Source organism: Hippocampus bargibanti, linkage group LG06 (genome assembly GCF_051943395.1).
Source record: "Hippocampus bargibanti isolate YZ-2025 linkage group LG06, ASM5194339v1, whole genome shotgun sequence".
Lineage (NCBI taxonomy): Eukaryota > Metazoa > Chordata > Actinopteri > Syngnathiformes > Syngnathidae > Hippocampus > Hippocampus bargibanti.
In genome coordinates, this window is record NC_142739.1 from 22,530,726 (window position 1) to 22,557,746 (window position 27,021).

At 40.0% G+C, this 27,021-nt stretch overlaps 1 protein-coding gene across 2 annotated transcripts in view; it reads right to left on the reverse strand.

Moving 5' to 3' along the window:
• Positions 1-3,341: 3,341 nt before the first annotated feature.
• nr4a3 (nuclear receptor subfamily 4, group A, member 3) overlaps positions 3,342-27,021 on the reverse strand; it is a 37,830-nt gene continuing 14,150 nt past the window's right edge. Inside the window, exons 4-8 of one of the 2 annotated variants that reach the window (XM_088998898.1) lie at positions 19,576-19,705; positions 17,265-17,428; positions 16,965-17,164; positions 9,908-10,086; positions 3,342-4,898 (exon numbers count right to left, since the gene is read on the reverse strand). In XM_088998898.1, the coding sequence (XP_088855024.1) occupies positions 4,636-4,898; positions 9,908-10,086; positions 16,965-17,164; positions 17,265-17,428; positions 19,576-19,705 (936 nt within the window). In that variant the 3' untranslated portion in view covers positions 3,342-4,635. The remainder of the gene's footprint in view (positions 4,899-9,907; positions 10,087-16,964; positions 17,165-17,264; positions 17,429-19,575; positions 19,706-27,021) is intronic. The other variant, XM_088998899.1, reaches the window with a different exon arrangement.

Here is a 27,021-nt window from a genome sequence, read left to right on the forward strand (position 1 = left end):
TAATTACATTCACGATATAAAAACGTTTATTAAAAACATAAAAGGTTAAATAAAATGTTCAGAAATAAATATTCTCTTTTCTTTTTAATTATACGACATACTATCGCGGAAGGTACAAGTTGACGACGAAGTGAACTGCCAAACTCCCAAATCACTGATTGGACAAGAAATATCATGTGATCATCTTTAGCCAGTGATTGCCAAGCTGGTGTGTCATGACTAATTAGTGTGTCGCACCCACTACGGCAGAGACTCCGTCGAACTCCTGAGATCGACTCACCGAACCCAGGTTAAAAACCACCGCTGTATAATATTAAAACGGAATGATTCATTTTGTTTTCTCAAACTTATGAATATTTATGCTCGGGAGGCGAGTCTCTTTTCATAACGTATCGACCCTTACCTCCAAAACAGAACCCACAATTTCGCAGCCCAGATTTGAACCCAGGCGAGGCATAATAACCATCAGCTCACCTTCCTGCTCGCCATGAACTAAATGGCAATTAGCCATGATGTCTTTGTGTCCATCAAATGGCCTGATTGTTGGCAGTTTCCCAATCACAGTTGCAATCAATCACCTGGCTGTGTTGCACCGTTGCACGGGAGGGCCTGAGAGTAATGGCAGTGACAGTGTAGACGACATGTACTGGGAAATGTCACCATGGCGATCAATGCTGTTTAACGAAGCTGGAGGCTGATCCGGACCTCATGCTCAATGACACGCCCCCTCTAAGACCCTCCTTCACGCCCTCTTTCTCCTGCCCATTTTTCTTGTTCCATTTCTCTTAATCCTCTTCAAGCGAGAGCATAATTGCAATGCCAAAAGAAGAGTAGTTGGTGCATGTGTCATCTGAAGATGACCGATTGAATTAAACATGCACATTTTCCACAGTTATCGATGATATGCGGATGTATGTCAGGTAAAACCACTGGCAAGATAGCTGTCATTGCATCTTCCATAAAAGCAAATGTTTATGGATTTTGGACACTCGCCTGAATTGAACAGGTGTCTTCCGCGGATAACCAGGATCTCAATCCAATTGAAAATCTTTGGCGGAATTTGAAGAAAATGGTTTCAGGACAAAGCTCCAACTACTTGTTGATCTGAAAATGTTAAAATTTGGATCCGGATTGATGAAGAGGACAGTTTATCATTTGTTAAGCCTCTGAGTTTGTGAGCTGTTATGAAAGCCACACGTGGTACAACACAGTATGGGTGGTATGTTGACATGTTTTTTTTTTACATGATCCCATATTTTTCTGAACAATAGACAATTTTTTTTTTGCTCTTAATCACTGGTGTCAAAGTTAAGGCTCGCAGGCCCGATCCGGCCCACCGTGTCATTTTATGTGACTGAACCGAAATGTCAAATTGGATTGGATTATCCTTTATTAGTCTTGCAGTGGATAAATTTACATTTCAATTGTGAACCAAATTTTTGAAAATGTGATAAATAATATTGAAATTTATCAATTATTTTGTGACTCTGTTGACACTCACTTGAACAATAATTGAACAAACAACAAAGAAATATCACATTTTAAGATGCATCACAAGGGAATAGTGGCAGGTTCGACACATAATTCCAGACCCATATCAGAATCAGAATCAGAATCATCTTTATTGCCAAGTATGTAGGACACACAAGGAATTTGTTTCCGGTAGAACACGCTGCACTAGTATCGTCGTCAAAAAAACTGCTAAGTGGCACTATACAGTTCCATTTTGGCTACTGTTGAAAGAGTTCAAAGAGTTAATGGCTTGGGGGAAGAAGCTGTTTAAATGTCTGCTGGATTTGGTGCGCATGGATCGGTAGCGCCTGCCTGAGGGGAGTAGCTGGAAAAGGTGGTGGGCAGGGTGCGGAGGGTCCTGTAGGATTTTCCGCGCCCTAGTTTGGATTCTTGCAGTATGCAAGTCCTCGAGAGTGGGTAGGGCGGTGCCAATGATTTTTTCCGCCGTCCTAACTGTCCGTTGAAGTCGGATTTTGTCCATTTTTGTGGCGGCCCCGAACCAAACGGTGATGGAAGAACACAGGATGGATTCGATATAATTTAGGGATTAACTCCTTTTTTTACGTCTGGCAGTGAATGATTTAATGAATAACTAGTTAACAAATCTGAAGAAAAGAATAATTTGAAATTTTGGTTCAGACTTGTGCAAGCATCATGGAACTTGACAAGCTTAATTTGCTTTTGCGGGCCGAATAAAATGATATAGGGGGGCCAGATCTGGCCCCCGGGCCTTAACTCTGACATCTGTAGTGATCCAGCCATAAATATTTCCCGTTTTACTTTTGTAATGGCCCTAAGAGGGAATACATAACTCCAACGTGGTCCGCGATGAAATTGTTTGCTTTAAAGGACAACCGACGTCTCCGGACAAGTTGTGTCCAGAATTTGTAAAATGGCTTCAAATGACTTCTACTGAGCGTATTTTACAAAGACCGCATATAGCTATACGTATTTTACGTTTTAAGACTCGCGCTGAATATTTCGGAAGTCTTGTTTTTGAGTTGGTGACGAGTCCGTACGTGACGTCACTGAAGGAACGCCTCTGACCGAAAAAAAGGACACATTGTAGCAGTCCTTCCATCACGTCAATGCATTTTGCTGTGCTTGTTTGGTCTGAAAATGTCATGTTGCACCAAAAACAGCCAGAAGAGGGCGACCAAGCTCCATATAAGGAATTTATCAGCCTATGGAAACGGGCTGATTAATTCCTCACAGAGAGCTTTGGTCGCCATTTTCTGCCTCTTTTCTGGGACGCTACATTGCAGTCCAGATGCCTCAAAATGACACGGAAGGACTTCTTTAATCAATTGCAAACATGTATGCTTTCCTCTTCAGAACTATTTGAATCATATTCATAACTATATGATATTCATAACATAACAAGATGTGTAACAAGAAAGCATATTCTCCGAATCTGAAGCCATTGTTTTGATTCTCCAGCAATGCAAGACATCTTGGCGTGACGTCACGAACTGGGGGCGGGACTTTCTGAAAGTTCGCAGCTCAAATTTTTTGCAGATTTTGGACACTTTAAGTCATTTTTATTGGAATTTTGCATTTGAATAAAAATATCATACTGCGTGTTATGGGTATTTTAGATGCTATGAAACGTTTTTTTTTTATGTCAGTTAAGAAACAAAAAAAGTGACGTCGGTTGTCCTTTAAAATTTGGTTTGCTGTAAAATTGTCCATCGGTATGAATGTAAATGGAAATGGTTGACCTGCAATTAGCTATAGAAGCTAGTTCAGTCCACCTGTCACCTTGCCTTTCAACCAATGAACATATTGTGCGGCATAGAAAAACAAATGGGTGTAAAATAAAAAAAAGAACACATGAGGCAGAATAATCAGAACTAGTTTATGATTTCAAAGTGCTGAACAGAAAATCCAGTGAACCAAAGAGAAAGAAAAACAGTAAACTCAAACCAAAAGGACATTGAAAAAAAAAAGAACAAGTTTTGTTTGTTTCTCTTCTTTGAAAACAATGCACGTCGTACCACAATATTTGAAAAAAGCTAAAAACACTTCAAAATATTAGTTTTTTGTATATTTATATATCTATAGAATTTGCTTCTTTTTATTTCCTTATCAGATCACTGCCGCTGTGAGTGTGTCAGTTATGGGGGTCTTTTGGGGGGTCAATGGGGTCAGACACACAAACACAAGAGGCAAGCTGGTTTTTGACAGCTTAAAAAAACAACATGCTTAATTAAGATGCTGGCTTCTTTCTCTCTCTCTTTCACAGACTCACTCACACACGCACACATACGGACGTTAAGACGCACACACTCAACACCGCCACATGAGAACTATAAAAAGACGGTGGAATGTTTCTTCCGTGGATCTATCTGTCGAGCACCTTCCATTCCTCTCCTCGCCTCTCAGTGGGAGGAGGAGCAAGGGCGGGTGTGTGTCGGTCCTTCTTGCCCTTTCGCGGGCCGTTAAGTGCTTGAGAAGAGCTCATTTCTGTCTCCTCGCAGTTCGGTAGGAGTCCAATAAGCGCAGGAAAAAAATGAACGTTGAGCAGTCATCAATCATTAGTGCACAGTTTGGTTTCCTCTGAAGCCCGATTTTTTTTTTTTTTTTTTACTTAATTCCATTGACGATAAAGGACATGTGTTTGCATTCAAATAATGTAGGCTTTGACATTAAACCTTTCAGCTCCTTCACGTGATGAGAAAGCAGGCAGAAATTGCACTTGGAATCAATTGAGAACTCCCGTCTTATTGAAATATTTTATAGTTCATATTGTCACTAAGCTCTGACTTTATTTTTTTTTTTGTTTTTGGACAAAGTGCGTCACCTGCACTTGCGCCAGTGAATTCAGCATACTGGTTAAACGGGCAAGTATACACAGAAACGAGGCTGCCCTTTTTCCAGAGAGCAAAATAATCTTTCTTCCTGCGTCATCCATCTCAGCCTCCGTGTGAACATCAGAAGTGGCAAAGCATTTAATTTATTATTATTATTTTTTACACTGGTCAAAAGTGTTTATTGATGGTCCTTTAGAGGGGGAGTTCTCTCGTGGTTACCCCCTTGACATTGCAGCAAAGTGACTGTTATTGTACTCAAACTGCATGTGACATTTTGTTTTGTTTTTCTCTCCATCGCCATCTTTCGGCATCAGTAAGGCAGAGTGTCCAGAAACCTGTCAATCACAGGCGGAGGTGGCACAAGGTCCTCCAGCTTCAGGTAGAAGATCCGCTGAAGACCCTGAGTCCTCTGGGAGCGGAGTTCTGCCCTTAAACCCAGAATACGACTCAGGGCGGGCGCCGCCTTGGATGACAACGAAGAGGGGCCGCAGCCCAGGTGGTCTCTGAGACAGAAAATGACTTTGTTCTGCAGCTCCTCCACTCGCTTGGAGTCCTTCAGGCCCGGGACTTGCTCTAGAAAGGACATTTTAGGTGAGGAATGGAATAAAATTTCTCACATCCATTTGAACTCATTCACTGCCATTCCAGAATTTATTCAGGAATTGATAAGCATGACGTGGAGCGCCATTCTCGAATTTGTTTTTTCTTGCGGGGGTGTGTTTCAAGCTTCGGTCAGACCTCTGGCAATGTTTTTCACTTCCACAAGGGGGCAGCATTTTCCTTTTGTCCATGTTAGCGCTTTGTTACAACTTCAGGTGTTGTTAAAGCGCTACAAAAACCAATATGTATGTATTGTATTTTGTACAGCTACCCTCATTTCAAGCTGAGATAACTCCAGACCCATATAACTTAGGAATTAACATTTTTTTTCTGATGAAAGAAGAGAGTCTAGGATTTCTTACACTGCATTGAATGTTTATGTAGTCCAAAAACTCAATATTCTGTGGGTTCGGCAATTTGAGTGAAAATGTCAAAAACCCTGGCACTGGAGTGGACACAATTTTGCACATCGTAAGGCAGTGAATGAGTTTATAATGGCAATAATAATCTTCTTCTTTTCCTTTCGGCTTTTCCCTTCAAAGGGGTCGCCACAGCAAATCAGTGTCCTCCATCTTCAGAGGTTTGATCCGCATGTTTGTTTTGGCCAAGCTTTTACGTCGGATGCCCTTCCTGACACAACCCTCTGTATTTATCAGGGCTTGGGACCGGCACAAGAAGACATATGTCCCTCTGTGGCTACAGAACAAGCAACTTGCTCAGTAAAAGTCTCCCAAACACAAAATGGTAATGGGCACAGAATGGCAATAATAATAATAATAATAATAATAATAATAATAATAATAATAATAATACATATTTTTACAAAAATGTTTCATTCAGTCTAAAACTAAATTTGCTCAACTGAATATTTCCAACTTTTTAAAACTTTTCCCCCCACACTCGGTGACTCATTTTATTTCATTGTGTGTGATTGACTTGGAAATGTGCAAACGTAGAATTTCAACTCAACATTCATTATTATATTTGTTTAAATTCAATTCTCATTAATTCTAAGAAAAAACTCCAAATTACCGTATTATCAAATGTATAAGGCGCACCCAAAAGCCTGGATTTTCTTCCTTATACGCCAGTGTGCCTTATTTGTGAAGTAATATTGAGCCACAACACTACTGTCAGCAGGCAGCGACTGCATTTCCCCCCCAGAGAAGTGGTGTATAACCCCAGCCTCTTCTGTAGCGCCTTATAATGTTGTGAGCCGTATATTTGGAAAACATGTCTATATTTTATTTGTAAAACTTTTTTTTTATTCCTTGAAGATGTGCTTTATAGTCTGCTGCGCCTTATATATGGACCAAGTTTAAAAATACACCATTCGTTGCAGATGCGCCTTATACTCCAGTGCACCTTGTACAACGGAAAATACGGTAAATCTTCAAAAATCTGCCCTAATATAAGCTTTCTGTAAATGCACTGGACATGCCCCCATCCCTTTTGCAAGCCCAATCAGCTCATTCAGCTGAAAAGAGCAATTGTTACATCTTCTTTTATATTGAATTGCACCTCATTAGCCTCCATGGCTCACGTTCTTAACAGGCTTTAACCTATCTCACTCACTACAGATCAATACACAGGCTAACCAAATAAGCCGCCGACCCAACACACATTACACACACACACACAGACACACACACACACACACACACACACACACACGCGCACACGCACGCCAAAAAGACAGATATATAGAAACACTTGCTGGCACACAAATGCTCTCTGCAATTCAAGACTATGACAAAGACAAAAGTGCTCAGCAATTAGCTGATTATTCGGCCCCGTGAGCAGCTAAATTAGATTAGAAACACGCGTGTGCGCTCAAACAGACACACGCACGCACGCACGCACGCACACACACACACACACACACACACACACACACACACACACACACACACACACACACACACACACACACAAACTAGTGCCCATAGCAACTCCAGTGGCACCCAAACCGAGCTTAATGTGACACTAACTCATTCTGCAGAGCACAGGGTGTCCACCGCCCCCCCCCCCCCAACACACATACACACACATGCACACAAACACGGGCGCTGCAGGGAGGCCGTGCCTAAACCCACTTAAAGATATCCATTATGTGAAGCTTATTTATTGTTTGTTTATGTGGCTCTTTTGTTTGCCGAGTCACTCCAGCCCGCCTTTCAACGTGTCTTTCAAACCTACGCACTCACTCTCTTGTCTCTATGTGATACATCTCCTGTGGTGGAAGCGCTTGTGTATGTGTGTAGCGGTACGGCGGTGTGTGTGTGTGTGTGTGTGTGTGTGTGTGTGTGTGTGTGTGTGTGTGTGTGTGTGTGTGTGTGTGTGTGTGTGTGTGTGTGTTTGATCGATGGCTGCCTTTTTATACAGGCCACTCTGAATTGGTCGATGGCCCGGTTGCTTTGGCAGCGCGCTTGCATGCTTTGCCGGGGTTGGCGGCGAGACGCCGCCGAAGAGCTGTGCTCCGTGGTGGGCTGGTCGATGGGGCGCAGAGTTAAGTGCTCCCCCGGAGAGAAGAGCTAGTGTTTGGGGAGAAGGGACTTTAGACAGAGGAAGTGAAGGTAGTGGGGCTGGAGGTAAATAAAGTCGGCCTCGTAGGAGAGGATTTTACGTGTTGGGTTTATTTAAAGAATTAAACATTTGTGTCGTATTTGCATCAATAACGTCAAATTTTATTTGTTTCTTTTATTAATGTAATTTTATTTTTATCAAATGGGACAGTAATATGTTCTGTGCACCCCCACTCGTCCAACAACGTATCCTACTGTATTTCTTCGGTGTATAAGGTGCACTGGAGTATAAGGCAATGAAAAACTAGCAAACCTGGTGTTGAAATAAAACTGATTAAAAACATTCAAAAATAAAAATGAAAGGCTAAAATGAAAAAATAAAAATGAAATACTAAAATAATAAAAAAACAAAACTACCGTATTTTCTGGTGTATAAGGCACACAGGTGTATAAGGCGCACTCCCAATGAAAAAAATAAAAATTCATTAATACTAACAAACCTGGTGTTGAAATAGAGAGATTTGATTTAAAAAATTACAAAAATAAATATGGAAGCCAAAAATAGTACCATATTTTCCGGTGTATGAGGTGCACTGGAGTATAAGGTGCACTCCCAATAAAAAAATTACAAACTCATAAAAACTAACAAACCCGGTGTGTTGAAATAAAGAAAACTGATTTTAAAAATGAAAAATAAAAATGAAAGGCTAAAATTTTGTTTTTAAAAAAAACATGTTTTCTGTGTATAAGGCGACACCGGATATAAGGTGCACTTTGGAAACGCACTTTTTTTTGAGTAGAATCCAGATTTAAATAAAATTTTTTGAAAGGCTAAATAAAACATAAAAAATAAACTACCGTATTTTCGGTGTATAAGGCACACCGCATAAGTCAATGAATGATTTTTTTTTCTAAATATATATATATAAAGTCTCGTTATATCGATATCGGTATATATCGATAGTACCGCTTATTACGATATATATTTTCTATGAAACAAATTCCTTGTGTGTTCACATACTTGGCAATAAAGATTTCTGATTCATGCGCGCCAGGATCGGATACCTATCGATAAAAAGTCACATATAAAAGACGGCCTTTTTTTGTATATCGATACTTTTTTCCGGTAGATTTTCCATATAACATCGATTATAACGAGATCTTCAATACTTTTTTTTTCCTAAATATACTATATAAATATAGTATATTAAAGTTTTCCAACATCACATTATAAGGCGCTACAGTAGAAACTGGGGTTACACTCTATCTCTAATCTAATCTATTCTAATCTAATAAAAAAATACTAACTTTTTTAAGCAAGTCAATAATGTGTTCTTTATTTTATTTCTTCTGGTTTTTTTATTGTTAATGTAAATGTGACTGTTAAAAATGATGCCCTTCCAGACAAGTGTTAAGCGGGGTTATGCGTTTCTTTAAAATACCGTATTTTCCGGTGTATAAAGTACACAGGAGTATAAGGCGCACCCCCAATGAATGGGGTATTTTCAAACGTTTTCAACATATAAGGCGCACCAGAGTATAAGGTGCCCCTTCAAGTTCCATAAAAAGTCACATAAAAAAGATGGATTTTTTTCTTTGAAATTTCTGGATTTCTGTGAAATCCACAAATTACTCAACTTTTTTTTTAAGCGAATCAAAAATGTGTTCTTTATTTTGATTTATGCTCTTTTTAAAAATTTTAATGTAAATTTGACTGTTAAAAATGAAGCACTTCCAGTCAAGTGCAAAAATATATTTTTTTGTTTTTATGTTCAGCGGGGTTGTGTTTCCTTAAAATACTGTATTTTCCTGTCTATAAGGCGCATCGGAGTATAAAGCGCACCCCCAATGAATAGTGTAATTTCCAATTTTTTCCATATATAAGGTAAATTAAGGACTTTGATCCAGATTTGACACGGAGATTCCCATTTAACATATTCAGATGCGTTGTGAAATGGCAATACGATCAGGCTGTGATCCGTTTTGCACTTTCCAAACTATATTTTTAATAATCAACCCGGTAACTTGATTGAAAATTGATTGGCGAAGGTGAAAAGGGCTTAAGCCCGTTGACAACACACTTCCTGCTTCTCTTTTCTCCATCCTTGCGCATGCTTTCTCTCCGCTTGCATGTCTGACACATGCACATTGATTAGAGCGGCAGGTGTCAGGCAGGTGCAGCAGGTGCTCACGGATATCAGGTTCATGTTAGTGTGTGTGTGTGTGTGTGTGTTTGTGTGTGTCCGGGGTGATTCGTACACCTGATCGCTGTCACATTCAATCAGGCAAACATAAACACACAAAAGATAGGAGTGTGTGGCTAAAATGATGTCTTCCATAGTGAACACTGCTCATATTCAGTACATGTATGTGTATTTATAAACTCATATACGGTACTGTATGTGTATTTCGCAAATGTTACGGCACGTTCATTTTATGCCCTTTGTGTATTTGTACCTGTGAGCAGCACGAGCGCGGCCAGGCAGGCAAAGGCAGAGGCGTCCAAGTTTAGACTCTGCAGATGGGTGGAAAAGTCTCGGATGGAGTCCAGCCACTCTCCGAAACCACGAAGGCACTGGAACCTGTGCAGCACCAAGCCATTGCAGAACACTAATTTGTCCTCTGACAGGATCGACCTGGGGAAAAAAAGTAGGAAAAATACAAATTATTTTGTTTTTTTTCTTCACTTAAAAACAAATCATATACACATATTTATTTTAGGATGTCGTTTTCCCAGCGGGACTTGCAGAATCTTACAGAAAAAGGGTGTCCAACTCACTTTATGCCACGCCCACATTGTAGTTCAAATTTGAAGTAAAAATAATGACTGTTATTGTAGTTTACATATGACAATTTGAAATTTTGGTTTGGACTTGAGCTAGCATCATGGAATTTCCCAAGTTTTATTTGTTTACTCGGACCGAATAAAATGATGTGGTGGGGCCAGATTTGGCCCCCGTGCCTTGACTTTGACACCAGTGGTACCGAATCACTTTGTCCTTTGAGCATATGACCGCCACTGCATTTGACTGTTTTAAACATTTTTTAATAATGCATTAAGATTGAAATCAGATGTCAGAACTAGAAATGCTCTCAAAAGCGGTTATAGGAAGGAAAATGTCACATTTCTGTAGATATAAATCCATTAGGCGAGAAACTTGAAGTATATTCTTTCTAACCGTTCTAAAATAACGTTTTTAATCTAGATTTTAACTCATTCACTGCCATTCCCGAATTTCTTCCCGAATTGGAAAGTGTGACGTGCAGCGCCATTCCCAAATTTGTTGGGTTTTTTTTTTTTTTTTTGCGGGGGTGCCGATAAAGCTCTGGTCAGACCTATGACAATGTTTTTTCCCTTCCATGAGGGGGAAGCATTTGCCTTTTGTCCATGTCAGCACTTTGTTACAGCTTCAGCTGTTGTTAAATTGCTATATAAATGATGTGTATGTATTTTAGTGTATTTTGTGCAGCCGCCCCCATTTCAAGCTCAGATAACCCCAGACCCACATAACTTAGGAATTAACTGTTTCTTTCAGATGAAAGAAGAGAGTGTATGTTTCTCATGTTACATTGAATGTTTATGTAGTCCTAAAACTCAATATTCTGTGGATCCTGTAATTTGAGTGTCAATGCCAAAAACCCTGGCATTGGAGTGGACTTATTTTTGCACATTGACTGGCAGCGAATGAGTTAAATTGGATTTATCAACAGGGATTTCATCTTCAATAAACTTAATATTACCATGTATGGTATTGCAATGTTGGTAGAAGACAGACAAGACACACGCTTGCGTAGGAAGAACACACAAATTGCACAGTAAGAGAGCCGAGATTCAAACCAAGAACCTCAAAACATTGAACCAAGCATGCGTACCACTATCCCTCCAGACTGTCTTTTGTCCACAATATTCATTACGCTTATACCCCACTTGATGGCATTTTGAAAATAAAAATACTTGGGCTAATAAAGCCAAAAGCAATACAAAATAGGCAGCATATGCGTTCACACACAATCAAGCCAAACATCAAACAACTCCGATGCAGCCGATTGAGTTTTCCAAATAATCTCATTTCGAAACATTCCTTCATTTCTGGGGTTGCAGCAACGAGTGACGAGGATAAGGAGTCCAAACGGCTACGAGTTGAAAGTGCTTTGACCGCCGCGTGCAATGGAAATATGTCTTAATGAGGAAATGAAAAGGCTTCCTACAGTTACCCATGACACAGAATCAAGAGGTAGAGGGAGATTGAGAGCTTGTGCAAAAAAGCAGAGGCTATAAAGAGCTTTTTATGAGTGCCTGACTAAACAGCATGCTCCCTTCTCATTAGCAGCCTTCATAAATAAAACCCTGATCAAAGGGAGAGACTGACGGAAAAGATGCACGACGTGCCTGGGAAAAGGGTTTTAAGATAAAAGAATCTGAGAAGGGTGAAATCTCATTGAAGCGTCATCTGGTGTTGCATTTTTACACGTACAGTATTGTAAATGAAGTGGAAATTAAATTTCCTCTTTCAGGTCAATAACAAGATAATCGTCTCATTGTACCCTTCGCAAATAATGACGTCTCTGGACTTTGAAATGTTCTTGACGATAATACTTGAATGATCAATTGGGAACGCATCTCCATCGCTTGCCTGTCAGCGGTTTTCCCACAACGTCCAGTTTACCGCAGTTGATTTGTAATCGGACTGTTGAAAGAAGAGAATGTAAGGTTTCTAATGCTTTATTGAATGTTTATGTAGTCCTAAAAGTCAATATTCTGTGGGTCCTGGAATTCTAGTGACAATGACCAAAACCCTGGCACTGGATTGGATACATTTTTGCACATCTGGCAGTGAATGAGTTGATCTTCCGTTAGATGCACCACTGGATCAACAATTCCCCCATCATACTGTACAACAGCTGTGTCCAAACTCCGGCCCGGGGGCCAAATGTGGCCCGTGGTCAATTTTCATCCGACCCGCAGTCTCTGTCATAAAATCAATACCGTCTGGCCCACATGTAGAATTACCATATTTTGCGGTGCACAAGGCGCACTGGAGTATAAGGCGGACCCCCATTGAATGCTATATTTTCAAACTTTTTCCATATATAAGGCACACCGGACTATAAGGCACACCTTCAATGAATGAAAACAGTTTCCCAAATATAAAGTTTTCCAAATATAAGGCACACCACATAAGGCGCCACAGTAGATGCTGGGGTGACGCACTACTTCTACTGGGGAAAATGGCTGCTGACAGTAGTTGCGAGACCTGTTGTGGCTCAATATTACTTCACATAAAAGGCACACCTGCATATAAGACGCCGGGTCATCTTTTCAAGAAAATGAAGGCTTTTGGGTGCGCCTTATACACCGGAAAATACGGTAATACATTGGGCAGTAGCACTGTTATATCTGTGTGCTAAGTGCTGCTATCTAGAGGCTCAAATAGGAACCGCCACTTAGGATGAATACAGTAATTGACTGAATGACCCCACCCTCCAAATTTTCTAAAATGGCGACAATCAACAAAAAGTGGAATGTTGACTGTTAATCTCAATTCAATTTTGATATTGTTTCAATTAATTGCTGTGATATGAATAGATCGTCCACCCACACCAAATCTCGCCCCCTTTGCAAAAAGTTTGGACAGCCCTGTTGTACACCCTGGCTCGTTGAGGCAGATTGCCACCCATACTGAAAAGCTGATCTCTGCAAATGCAGGTAGAGAAAGTCAATCAGTCAAAAGGTCAGCATTGATTTCTAAATCTCATGGAAAATATGAGCTAATAAAAAAATTGCAATTTTGGAAATTTGGAAATTGTATTTTGGAATGTGAATTAATGGAAAAACGATTCCCAAAACTGCAAATATACCATTGTCTATGTTTTCAGAACAATTCTCGTATTTTCCAGTGTATAAGGCGCACCAAAAAGCCTTGATTTTCTTCAAAAGATGACGCTGCGCCTTATACACTGGTGCGCCTTATATGTGTACAGTAATATTGAGTCACAACAGGTCTCGCAACTCCTGTCAGCAGCTACCGACACCATCATGTAGAAGAAGTAGTGCGTAACTCCCCCAGCCTCTACTGTATTCATGTATTATATTGAGAAATTCAGTGAAGGTGCGCCTTATATTTGGAAAAAGTTTGAAAATACACCATTCAGTGAAGGTGTGCCTTATAATTATAATACTACTACTACTACTACTACTACTACTACTACTACTAATAATAATAATAAAACATTTAATTTATAAACGCCTTTCAAAACTCTCAAGGACACTTAACAGTCACAAGTTAAGTTTTTCTGTGGGTACTCCATTGCGCCTTATACACTGAAAAATACGGTAAATCTGTTGATTTAGCGCCGTAGCGTAACATTTGTTTATCACATTGTTTGTTGAAAACAGTTACGGTTCGCCGATAATCAAGCCAATCAAATTACAACTCGTCCATCTTCTTCTTTTCCTTTCGGCTTTCCCCGTCAGGGGTCGCCACAGCGAATGAGTCCTCCACCTTCAGAGGTTTGATTCGTTTGATGTTTTTTTTTGGCCAAGCTTTTACATCGGATACCCTTCCTCACACAACCCTCTGTATTTATCCGGGCTTGGGACCGGCACAATAAGACACTGGCTTGTGTCCCCTTGTGGCTACAGAACAAGCAATTCGATGAGCTTAATAAAGATGAAGATGCTCAATAAAAAGGCAATGACATCAAGGATAATAGTCGGCAATAACAAAGGGAGAAAATGCCTCCATGACGTGTCTAAAAACAAAAACATTCCACAGAAGAATCCGGAATGTGTGACCTCAAAAAAAAAGAAGAAAATGGCAAGAAAAAGAAAAAATGGCGAGAAAATGGCAATTTGTAGCAGCTCAAAACAAATTTCAACTGACGCTTGGATGTGACGCATGCATCTTAGGACGCGGAGACCACATCCACGTTATATACGGTTGGATTTCTGCCACACATTCCGCTCACCTCTTGACGACCACGTCGCCACGGCAACCCGCCCATAACCACACAAACTGTTTGGTGACGGGGGCCGGAGGAGTCAAATTTACTCGCCCGTACACACACGCTGACAACTCTTGACGAACATGCGGACATACGCTGGCACCAGGGGGGGGAGGGGCATCCGAGTTCAATGCGGGGTCAGCGTAGCATCAACGGTTTAATGAGGCCTCATGGTACCATGCGTGTTCCCCATCCTCAGAGCATGTTTACGTGTGAACGAGGTCGCCGGGAGTCGGGATGATTCACAGTCCCAGCCGGAGTCTTTCCCCTCCCGCTGGAACTGTGATGCCACCACCCATCCTCTACCCACCCTGCACCTGGACCTAGCAGGGTGCAGGAGAACAAAGTTGGACATCATCAATCTGTGTGTGTGTGTGTGTGTGTGTGTGTGTGTGTGTGTGTGTGTGTGTGTGTGTGTGTGTGTTGGGGTGACTAAGTGTGTCTGACAGTATTGGTTTTTTGGCCTGCGATGACAGTCAGGACAAAAGGATGAGCTTGTAGGCCGAGCCCCCCTCCTCGTTATAAATTTAACTAGCCGCATGCCTTGCCAGGGCTGAACGGTAACCGGGGCGATGCTTCGGCTCAAAATGGCCACCGGGTGTGGGTGGGAGGGGGGGTCATGATGGCACCAATAAGCTGTGTCTGATTTTTTTTTTTTTACATGTAAGTCAGCTGAATTGAGCATGAGTTTCCTGGCATCCATTGTCAGCTGACCCGCTTTTTAGTAGTTTTGATCTTGTCAGTTCTAGAAATGACACACAGACACACACACACACACACACACACACGCACACACACACGCACGCATCTAAACACACACACAAAGGCCGCTTGTGCGTCACACATCAGACGAGCGGAACTCCGTGGGTGTAGCTGCTGTCGTAGACACCGACTCCCATTCATAATTCCTTTTCGTATGGTTGACCATTCATCTTCAGATACACAAAAAAAAACAGCAGCAACAACAGAGCTTGTTGTACGCTCGTAGCCGATAACACTGGTCAACAAATCTTGACTCCAACGTTTTTAACGACAGACGGAAAGTAACTTTATGATGTGAATTATTCAGTCAGGTTTGATAGCCCGGGTTGCCGTGACCACTTTTGAGCGCTTTGTTGTAATATGGAAAAACCACATGATGACCTTTTGGGATCTCGTCACTGGTTTTCATCCATGTGACAGAGGTTTGACAGTATGGGGACATATTTTGGGTGGGGATTTTTTTTGTATATCCGTGAAGCTCAATTGCCTGGGGTGTGAGTGACTGTCAGTGACTGAAGTGATGTCAATAAGGCGTTGGAATCAACACGTGCATATTTTCTACGAACAACTTTCCCAATGACTTACTTTTTCCCAATCAAATCATCATATTTCAGTGACTTTTTAAATATCACACACCGTGACTCAGCATAGACTATTACAACCGTATTTTCTGGTGTATACGGATCACCCAAAAGCTTTCATTTTCTTCAAAAGATGACCATGCGCCTTATACTCCGGTGCAGTTTATATGTGAAGTACTGTATTTTCTGGTGTATGAGGGACACTGGAGTATAAGGTGTAACTCCAAGGAAGGGAATATTTTCACTTTTTTTCCAGATATAAGGTGCACTGGAGTATAAGGTGCACCTTCAATGAATGAAATCAGTTTTCCAAATATAATATATAAATCTATACAAGTTTTCCCAATGTAAGGAACACCACATTATAAGGCGCTACAGTAGAGGCTGGGGTTACGCACTACTAGATATGGGAATAGAGTCTGTGGCTGGGAGTAATACAGTAAAGTCTCGTTATATCGATATTCTCGGGAGTCCTAAAAAATATCGATATAACCGGGACTATCGATATATCCGACCCTGTTTGCATGTAATTTTCTCCTTGCGTTCATAGAAATAGTATCGTAATAAGCGGTACTATCGATATAACCGATATCGATATAACGAGACTTTACTGTAGTTGCGAGACCTGTTGTGGCTCAATATGACTTCTCATATAAGGCGCACCGGCGTATAAGGCGCAGGGGCATCTTTCGAAGGAAATTAGGGCTTTTAAGTGCACCTTATACACTGGAAAATACGGTAATATAAAACTGCAATTGCAATTGCAACTTTCCCCACTGACGGACTATTAAACATTTTCTGATTTCTGATTCGGAATATTGAACCATAACAGGTCCCGCAACTACTGTCAGCAGCCACTAACTCCTTTGAGATGCTACAAATTGCGGATTTTCCCAGTCCAGTTTCTCGCTAGTAAGAAGTAGTGTGTAACCCCAGGCTCTCCTACAGCACCTTATAATGTGGTGCACCATATACGTATTTGGAAAACCTTGATATATTTTTTCATTCATTGAATGTGACTGCTTTATTTTCTGTATACTATGATAGCTGTCCATGTTAAGCGCTTTGTTACAGCTTCATCTGTTGTTAAAGCACTATATAAATCAATATGTATTGGATTGTATTGTATCTTCCCCTACATACTGCCACTTTGTTTTTTCCCTTACCTGTGCGCCAATCGCAGGACAAACAGCTCCAGGAAGGCGGAATCTATCAGCAGGTTCTGATCATCCCGGTGAAGCTCGGAGAACCCCGGCAGTCTGTCGGCCCAGCATCGTGTGGTCTCCATCGAAATGGTGAGGAGCCTGTAGAACAAGTGGATGTGTTCTACGTCTGAGGAGGACGAGGGAGGGTCAGCAGCACTGAACTGTCGGCGATGGATTAAAAAAAAAAACACCACAGAATAACGTTAGATTTTATATGGAGCTTTTCACTGACCACACATTTTTTAACGCCTATAGTGCTACCTGGCTATAGTCAAGGTCATGGGGCGTGCAGTGCGAATAAGCCCTGAGCAGACCGGAGATCAGGCTGAGGGGCGGCGAAGGAGGGGTCACCTCTGTCTGCAGCGGGCTCTTTGGTTTGGAGGGCAAACGTCCACGACGCCCCTTCAAGCTATCGGTGCGTACCACTGTAGAGACATAAGGACATATTGAAGCAGCTGTTTACATAATATGCATAAAGACCTTGTCTTCAAGTCTTTTTTTGGAATGTATTTTTCAGGAAGAAATTGAAAGGATGATATTCTGCCAAGGGGCCCCTGCAGCGTTCGCACATTGGAGGCTACCAACCAGCAGGTGGCAGTACGAGTTGGGGCAGGTGGGAGAATGAATTAATAATAATACTTTTTTTGGAACGTTTATAAGCGCCTTTCAAAACTCTCATGGTCAATTTACATTGAGGCTATTCACTATTTTTGGGGGATTTACATTTCATTTACAAGTGCCAATCAAAACTCTCAAGGACACTTAACAGTCACGGGATAAGAATTTTCTCCGCGGGCGAATACTTGATGATGCTAGTTTTTTTGTGGGAGTTTTTGGAGTGGGACCAATGTTGCATATTTATTGGACTTTAAAATAACAACCTGGAGGTAACATATTGATAGGCCCTATTTGAAATATTCCCTAAAAGTGCTTGTAACTAAATGAAAAAAAAAAAAACAAATATACAAAAAAACAGGCAAGCCGATACAAGAATAAATAAATAAATACATTAATTAATAATATTTTCTATAACAGTAAACTATTGTACAGAAATTCAAAGAGTAATGAAAGCTTCAAAATTCACTTATAGTCACATTATAACTTACAAATGTACTAATGCCTTTTTAAGGTCTTATTTTTAGACGGGAATTTTGTTTTCTAATAATTATAAACACATTTAAAAGGTGATAAATTCGTTGCGAAGGGTCCCCGTGGGTGAGGTATGGGGGGAGAGAGATCCTTTGGGACAATAAAAAGTTGCTCAATCTTGCAAGAAATGCTCAGGTTGAATTAATAAGAGGGAACCTTATGGATGTGCTGATTGTCTAAGTAATGCAAAAAGCCCCGACTGTACTATATACAGTAAATTCTCGTTATATCGATATCGGTTATATCGATAGTCCCGCTTATTACGATACTATTTCTTTACACGCAAGGTGAAAATTACATGCGCGCAGGGTCGGATATATCGATAGTCCCGGTTATATCGATATTTTTCGGACTCCCGAGAATATCGATATAACGAGACTTTACTGTATTAACATTGTGATTAATGTGAACCTACCATATTTTCCGGAAATATAACTGCCTTGATTTTCTTCAAAAGATGACTACGCGCCTTATACGCCGGTGCGCCTTATCTGTCAAGTAATACTGAGCCACAACTGGTCTCGCAACTACTGTCAGCAGAAACAATTCCATTTCCCCCTGTAGAAGAAGTAGTGTGTGGTCCATGCTGGTTTATATAAAACGTAACCCCAGCCTCTACTCTAGTGCCTTATAATGTGGTGTGCAGTATACAGTACAGTATATGGAAAACTTTTTAAAACACGTCATTCGTGGAAGGTGCACCTCATATATGGAAAAATATGAAAATACACCATTCTTAGGGGTTGCGCTTTATAGTCCGGTGTGCCTTATACATCAGAAAATAAGATACTCCATGTATGTAAATGTAGGACGGTATGTACAGTATGTAAATGTAGGCCCTTTTTTTACACTCAATGTTAGAGCATACAATTAGACTAAGTGGAATACAGTGGATATATGGGACAATAAACCAAATGCGTGCATGTGTTTGCAAAAGTGTACACACCCCCTTAACCAACTGAGGATACACAACATATCACGCAATCATATTCAAGGTATAATTGCATGCTGGGTTTACCGTATTTTCCGGTGTATAATGCGCACCCAAAAGCCGTAATTTTCTTCAATATACAACCCTGTGCCTTATACGCTGATGCACCTTATATATGAAGTAGTATTGAGCCACAACAGGTCTGGCAACAACAGTCGGCAGCCCCCTACTCAATTTCCCCCTGTAGAAGTAGTGCGTAACCCCAGCCTCTACTGTAGTGTGTTATAATGTGGTGTGCCTTTATATTCGGAAAAGTTTAGTATATTTCTATATTATATTTGGAAATTTTTATATTAATCTTTTTTTATTCTTTGAAGGTGCGCCTTGTAGGTGCACGTTATACGTATATGTAAAAAGTCTCTACGGCCGTTTCTGATATGCAACTAGAGACGTGGATGACAGTGATCAGAAAGCTGTTGAGAGTCTTCCTACCTTCCTTGACCATGCCCACACTCAGACACTTCTGGAAGCGGCAGTACTGGCAGCGGTTGCGTCGCCTTTTGTCCACAGGACAGTTCTTACTGGCCAGACACACATACTTGGCGTTCTTCTGCACGGTGCGCTGTAGAGAAGGAAAAAAAAAAGAATAAACGGACATTCCGATAATCAGCCTCCCAACATAATCGGCCACCAAATATTTGATATGTTAAATTCAATTCAAGCTCTATCCTCCTTCGCCGGCAAAGAATGAAAGCAGAAGCTCGCAGGTCACTTTTTAATTACGCGCTGAAAGGCGACGCTGACATCAGTATAATTAGATAAAATTAATTTCCCAACAAGCGTTGCCTGCAGGGGGAACAAATTTATTAGCGCCGGGGCCCGACAATGGTGGCCGCGTGCGTGGCGTGCTGAGGAGGCTCCCGCGAGACAGGCGGCGGGAAGGAAGGAGCTGCGTGATCAGATTGTTTGTGAAGCTCGCGGGTCAGTCCGAGGCACCTCGGGAGTTCCTCGCAGGGGGGTCGCGCCTCTCTCAATAGGCCCCGAGGGAGCTGTTTTCTCCTCTGCTGGTTCGCGCGATTATTACTGACCTTATTAAAATGAAATCAGAAACGGGTCGCGTGGGGACGGTGTGCGCTTTCCCGCGTGGACAACAATAACAAATATGGTGGTGATTGTCTTTGTAGTCCCGCGCGGGTGTGCAAAAAGGTGGTGTTAACCGTTGTATGTAAAGGAATTCCTTTGCGTATCGTAAACAAAAATTGTGGGTAGATGTCATGAGATGAGTCCTACTACTCAATTAGATGTTGACTCTAGTTGTGCGTGTTTTGTGTTCGATGACGCATTTTTCGTGTTTGGACAAATAAACACATCCATCCTTCAATTTTGGAGGAGAAACTTGAAAGTAGTATTTTTTTTTTAATTTAACCCTCTCTTTGAAATTCTTGGAGACACGACAATCTAAATCAGAGGTGTCAAAGTCAAGGCCCGGGGGAGAAATCTGGCCCACCACTTCATTGCATTTGGCCTGCATAAGCAAATCAAATGTGAAATTCCACGATGCTCACTAAAGTCTGAATCAAAATTTCAAATTGTCACATCTGTCGCTGCTTGGAATTGAAGCGGATTTAGGCGGGTGTGGGTTATATTTGGAAAACCGTTGTAAATTAATACAGTATATTACATTTCTAAAACTTTTTTTCATTCACTGAAGATGCGCCTTATAGTCCGGTATGCTTTATATATGGAAAAAGTTTGAAAAGACACCATTCATTGTGGGTGCGCCTTATACACCGGAAAATACGGTAAATGGAAGTCAGCTATGTTTTACGTAGGACAGGGGATATGACACATTCTCTTTTCGTCAATGAATGCTCCAGCTTCGTGTATGCTTTCAACATTTAGCTTGTAGCCGACGTGCACATTCCACCATGATGTCTCTATTCCACTAGTGAACAGGATGCTTTGATCCCCTCCTCTTTCTTCGAGAACTGCTTTATACAACAAAGAGAGTGCAAAAAGGGCTTAAAATTGAATGACAGTCTGTGTCTTTGTGTTGTCATATTTTTTTGTTATTTAGTTTTTTGTTGTTCTTTTGAAGATGGCACAATGAGGGTGGCTGCCTTTAGAGCATCTCCTGTATTTTTCTACTTCTTCCTTTCCTTTCATAACTTTGCTGCTGTGAAATTTCTCCACTGCGACACTAATAAAGGCCAATCCAATCCAATATAAATCATAGGTGTCAAAGTCAAGGCCCAGGGGCCAAATCTGGCCCACCACATCATTTTATTCGGCCCACAAAAGCAATGTAACTTGTGAAATTCCATGATGTTCGCTAAAGTCCAAACCTAAATTTCAGATTGTCCCATGTAAACCACCATAACAGTCATTATTTTTAACTTCAAAATTGAAAACTAATAATTCATTAATTTGTTGTGCGCTCAATATGTAATATGTGGATCAGATGAAACATTCTAATGGCTTCCCCAAATTCATAACAGCCCCCAAGACGAAACCGGAACTACAATGTGGTCCGCGACAAAAAAAAAAAAGACTTTGACAACCTTGATCTAAATGATTCCTCTTATTTCCAATAAGCTGGTAATACTGTAAAAAGGACATATGGGAACGAGATTGACACACTTCCTTCACATATTAATCTAAAAACCCTCAAGTCAACAATGTCCAGTGACAATTATTCCATCTTCCGCGTAGCTGACTGATTTCCATGGCATCCCCCCTCATCCCCACTGTGAATGTCTCACATTTCATTCAATGGTCAGTAAAGTTCCAATGTGTTTACAATGACCACCCCACTGTCTCTTTTACGTTGCATAGTAATACATCTCGAAAGGCAGTATCCAGATCACAGTACAGATCACCAATTCCGATCCTCGAAGGCCTCTATGGATAATCCTTAACATTTGAATGAGGTGTGTTGGAGGTGGGGAAAAATGGAGGATGGGGACCTTGAAGGACTAGAGTTGGTGAGCCATGTATAATAGACGGTGCTCCAGTGACCTTGAGGCCTATTAGTTCAACCCCTATAAAAGTGAAGTACTGCTTTGCTTGTAGTTGTCCACCCGTGTGTGTGTGTGTGTGTGTGTGTGTGTGTGTGTGTGTGTGTGTGTGTGTGTGTGTGTGTGTGTGTGTTTGTGTCTTTGTGGAGTGTGGCTAGTGTCTCAGCAGAGGTGCCCTGGGTGACCTCCATTAGACTCCGTGCAGGTGGATTCACACACAAGAAAAAAAACTACCGTATTTTCTGGAATATAAGGCACACCTTCAATGAATGGCATATTAAAAAAAACTTTTTCCATACATAAGGTGCACCACATTATAAGGGGCACCTTCAACGAATGACATATTTTAAAACGTTTTCCATTCACAAGGCGTACCGGATTATGAGGCGCTTGGTCAGCTTTTGAAAAAATAGTTTCTTTTAGGTGTGCATTATAGTGCAGAAAATACGCTACATAAATCTATTCATACAATAAATAGTTCTAAATAATACACTATGTATATTTGTAATAATTGTTATTCTACTAAAAATAAAGTGTCATCTAAGTCCAAGAATGCAATGTAGGAGGACAGTTTTAGCTGTTGTTAAAGCACTATATAAATCAATATGTATTGTAATGTATTGTCTTAAAGGACAACCGACGCCTCCAAACAAGTTGTGTCCATAATTTGTAAAATGGCTTCAAATGATTTCTACTGCGCGTATTTTACAGATTCCACGGCATATGGCTATATTTTACGTTTTAAGACTCGCGCTGAATATTCAGGAATTCTTGTCTGACGTGACGTCACGTCTGGAACGCCCCTGACCGAGAAAGCGACACACAATGCATTTTGGGTACTTTGTTTGGTCTGAAAACTTCATGTTGATCCGTGTTGATGTTGAAATTAGAAGTAAAACACATAAATAACGCAATGGTGGATCGTTGTGTGTTGTACCAAGACTACTATTTGATATGAGTTGACACAAATTCTCAGCAGACAAATCAGCCCATTTCCAACAGAGCTTGGGCGCCATCTTGTGCATTTTCTGGGACGCTACATTAGAGTCCTGACGGCTCGAATTGATACGGGAGGACTTCTTTAATCGATTGCAAACATTTATGCTTTCCTCTTCAGAACTCTTTGAGTCGTATTCATAACTGGATGAGTAACAAGAAAGCATCTTCTCCGAATCTGAAGCCATTGTTTTGTTTCTAAAGCAAGGCAAGACGTCCTGGCGTGACGTCACGAATAAGGGGGCGGGACCTTCTGAAACTCGGCATCTCCGAGGTCATTTTGAAGTAGTTTTGGGACACCTTAACTCATTTTTATTGGTGTTTTGCATTTGACTAAAAATATCAGCCTGCGTGTTTTGGGTATTTTAAATGCTATAAAACGTTTTTCTGATGTCAGTTAGGAAACCAAAAAATGGAGTCGGTTGTCCTTTAAGAGGAAAATTTCTCAACATTGTTGCGCCTCTCAACTTTCACTTGTATTTTTACTGAAGGAATGATCCAATTGTTTAACCTGCAAAAGCATTAGAAAGTGAAACAAGCATGGGCTCTTATGTGGGAGGGACTTCCTTAAAAAAAAGAAACAAACAAAACACACGCAGACATTGTAAACGTAGATTTTGATTCAGTTGAATAGACGACAGTACCGAATGAAGAGCACATGTGCCTTGAGTGCTTGTGGGAGCAGCACAAAGGCATGCAGAGGCACATTCTTGACATGTAACATGTGCTAATAGCCGCGGTTTAAATTAAAAGCCTTCAGGGACTTTTCCTCCCCACCTCCCCGTCTTCTGCTTCTTAATCAGAGGCAATCAGCACACTGCGCTCTATGTCCGTCATGTATGAGTTGATGCAAGGCAGATTTATAGCTTGCAGATTTATTACATATGCTTTTTTGAACTGATTCAATTGCTTCCAGTATGGAAAACACATCAGCAACAGGAAATTATTTATTTTTCATCTTATTTCCTCGGAGTATTGATGCTTTTAGTCAATATTAGAATGTCTGTGGAAAACCAGTCCCATGACAAAACTAGGTTTTTATCTAAATAAAATAAACAAATAAATAAACCCAAAAAAATAAATAAATACAAAAATACAAAAGAACCACACAAAATACTAAAAAAAAACAAATACATCAATAAATGTTGGTCAATAAATTAACCAATAAAATAATAAATAAACAGCTCATAAATAAATAAATTAACCTCCCAATAAATAAATAAATAAATAAATAAACCAATAAAATGATAAATAAAATTAAAAAGACAAAATAATAAAAACTAATAAAAACATCATAAATAAATAATGTGACAAATAAATACATAATTAAACAGCCTGTAAAAAATCAAAAACATTTTTTTTAAAAAACAAACAAACAAATAAAGAATAAACCAATAAAGTTATATATAAAAAATCAAAAAACACAAAATACAAATAAACAATTAAAAAACATGAACCAATAAAGTAAAATAAATAAATAAATAAATAATAATAATAATAATAATAATAATAATAATAATAATAACTAACCTGTTTTGCCTGAGCAGGCTATTGTATGAACGATCCAAATTGAACCTCACACCACCAGACCGGTTTAATGAAGGATTTTGTTGTTTTATAAGAATCGCCTCTTTCACCCTCCTTTCAAACCATCTATGTTCTTTCGCTAAGATTTTAACCTCATTGTCGTCAAATGAGTGGTTGCTAGCTTTTAGGTGCAAATGTACTGCCGATTGAGGCCCACTAGTATTATCCCTGCGATGTTGATAAAGTCTTTTTTTGAGAATTTGTTGAGTCTCCCCAATGTACTGCTCTTTACAATTTTCATTCTTACAATGTATGGAATAAAGTAATGTAGTTTATTCATGTGAGGTTCAATTTGGATCGTTCATACAATAGCCTGCTCAGGCAAAACAGGTTAGGCAACTTTTGCAATGCTGATGAGGGTCGTTATGCTGATGAGGTGATACCGGGGGGAGTGGGTGTAATAGGCCAATCGTTAGTCAGGAATGTAGGAACAATCAGTGGGGCCACAGGGGGGGGGTCCCACGCCCCCCCCCAACCTGAGAGTAGGGACCTATCATAGCTGTGTCCGGCGCCACCAGGTCTGGACATTAGGGATATATAAATGGGGCCGATACGACCAGTCAGACTTTAGTTCGCTGACGAAGCCTCTTGGATAGGAGGCGAAACGTCCGAAACCTTCACTTTTGTACAGATGACGGCTGAAGAAACCTTCTCATCGATGGACCACTCCTGTACGACTGAGAGCTTACACAGAAATAATAATAATAATAATAATAATAATAATAATAATAATAATAATAATAATAATAATAATAATAATAATAATAATAAATAGTAAACCAATAAAGTGACAAATACATAAATAAAGAGCCCATAAATAAATACAAAAAAATACTTAAAAGAAGCAAGCAAATCAAATTAACAGCCATCGAAATGTCGAAATGCGACGGGTGGCTTCAGAGATGCACACGAGAGGAAACAAGGCTTGTCAGTACGCCACCCCCTTCCATTCCCCCTGCAGCAACCAGACGCTGCTTTCATTAATTAGTAAATAAAAACAAACTGTGAAACTAATTGAAAAGAATGATAATCATTTACACCGACCAGAGGCATGATTCAATTAGATTTTCTTGCTTTGACTCTTCATTTTGCTCTCTCGTAGCCAGCAACAATACAGCAAAATATCATTTATATGATATGCGTTTATGAAATGACATCCAATGAATACATTGCAATTAATTTATATATGGGTGACTTACAACATACTTTTTATCTTGCATCCAGCCAATTTACAGTGAGGTAATTCGGACCGTTTTTTTTTCACCGACTAACATCAATTACAAAAGCTCTATTGAAATTCGCAACACTGGTTAATTAATTTGCCAATATATTTATCATTGTGATGTCGGACTTCAGTGCGTTACATTGGGTTTACGTCGCTTTATTTAAAGATAGCATATTCAAAGGTAAAAGTCATTTGGTGAGTGGTGTGTGTATTTGTGATGTGTTGTAGTCAGGTCGAAAAAAGTGATAAGCGGCGCATGTCATTTTGCGCTTTCAGATAAACTCAAACGACAACAATATTGCAGAAAGGAAAACGTCTTTTTCGAAAATACGCTCACTGTATTTCATTTAGAGTGGCTATGCGCGAAAGCGGTGGAGGTGGGGGATTTTTTTCTTGGTTGTCTTAGAAAGAGAACGCGTGTTCTCACATAAATCTCACACACACACACACATATATGCACATGCACACAAGCCATGCATACACTTTGGCCACTTGGTTGCCGAGAGCGACGACCCCTGTGGGTGTTCTGTGCTTTCAAAATGACTCCTCGGACAATTTAGAGTGGGGCTCAAGGTTGGGGGTGACTGAAGAAAATGACTTTAAATCAACCACAGGGTTACAACTTGTTTATACAAATACAAATACTCTCATATTTTCAAGTTGGATGGTAGAGTGACATGTTTTTTTATGTATTTCTTTATCTTTTTTCAAAGTGGCGTTAACTCATTCACTGCCATTCAGGAATGTATTCAGGAATTGAAAATATGACGAAGAGCGCCATCGCCGAATTAGTTCGGGTATTGTTTTTTTTTTTTTTTTAATGCTTGGGTGCTGATATAGCTCTGGTCAGACCTCTGGCAATGTTTTTCCCTTTCACAAAGGTCAGCATTTCCCTTATTTTCATGTCAAAATAATAATAATAATAATAATAATAATAATAATAATAATAATAATAATAATAATAATAATAATAATAACATTTGATCTCTAAGCGCGTTTCAAAACTCTCAAGGACACTTTATAGTCACGGGATGAGAATTTTTTCTTAATGATAATGATAATTATAATTATAATTTTAATTTTAATTACAATAGTATTAAAAATAACAATAAT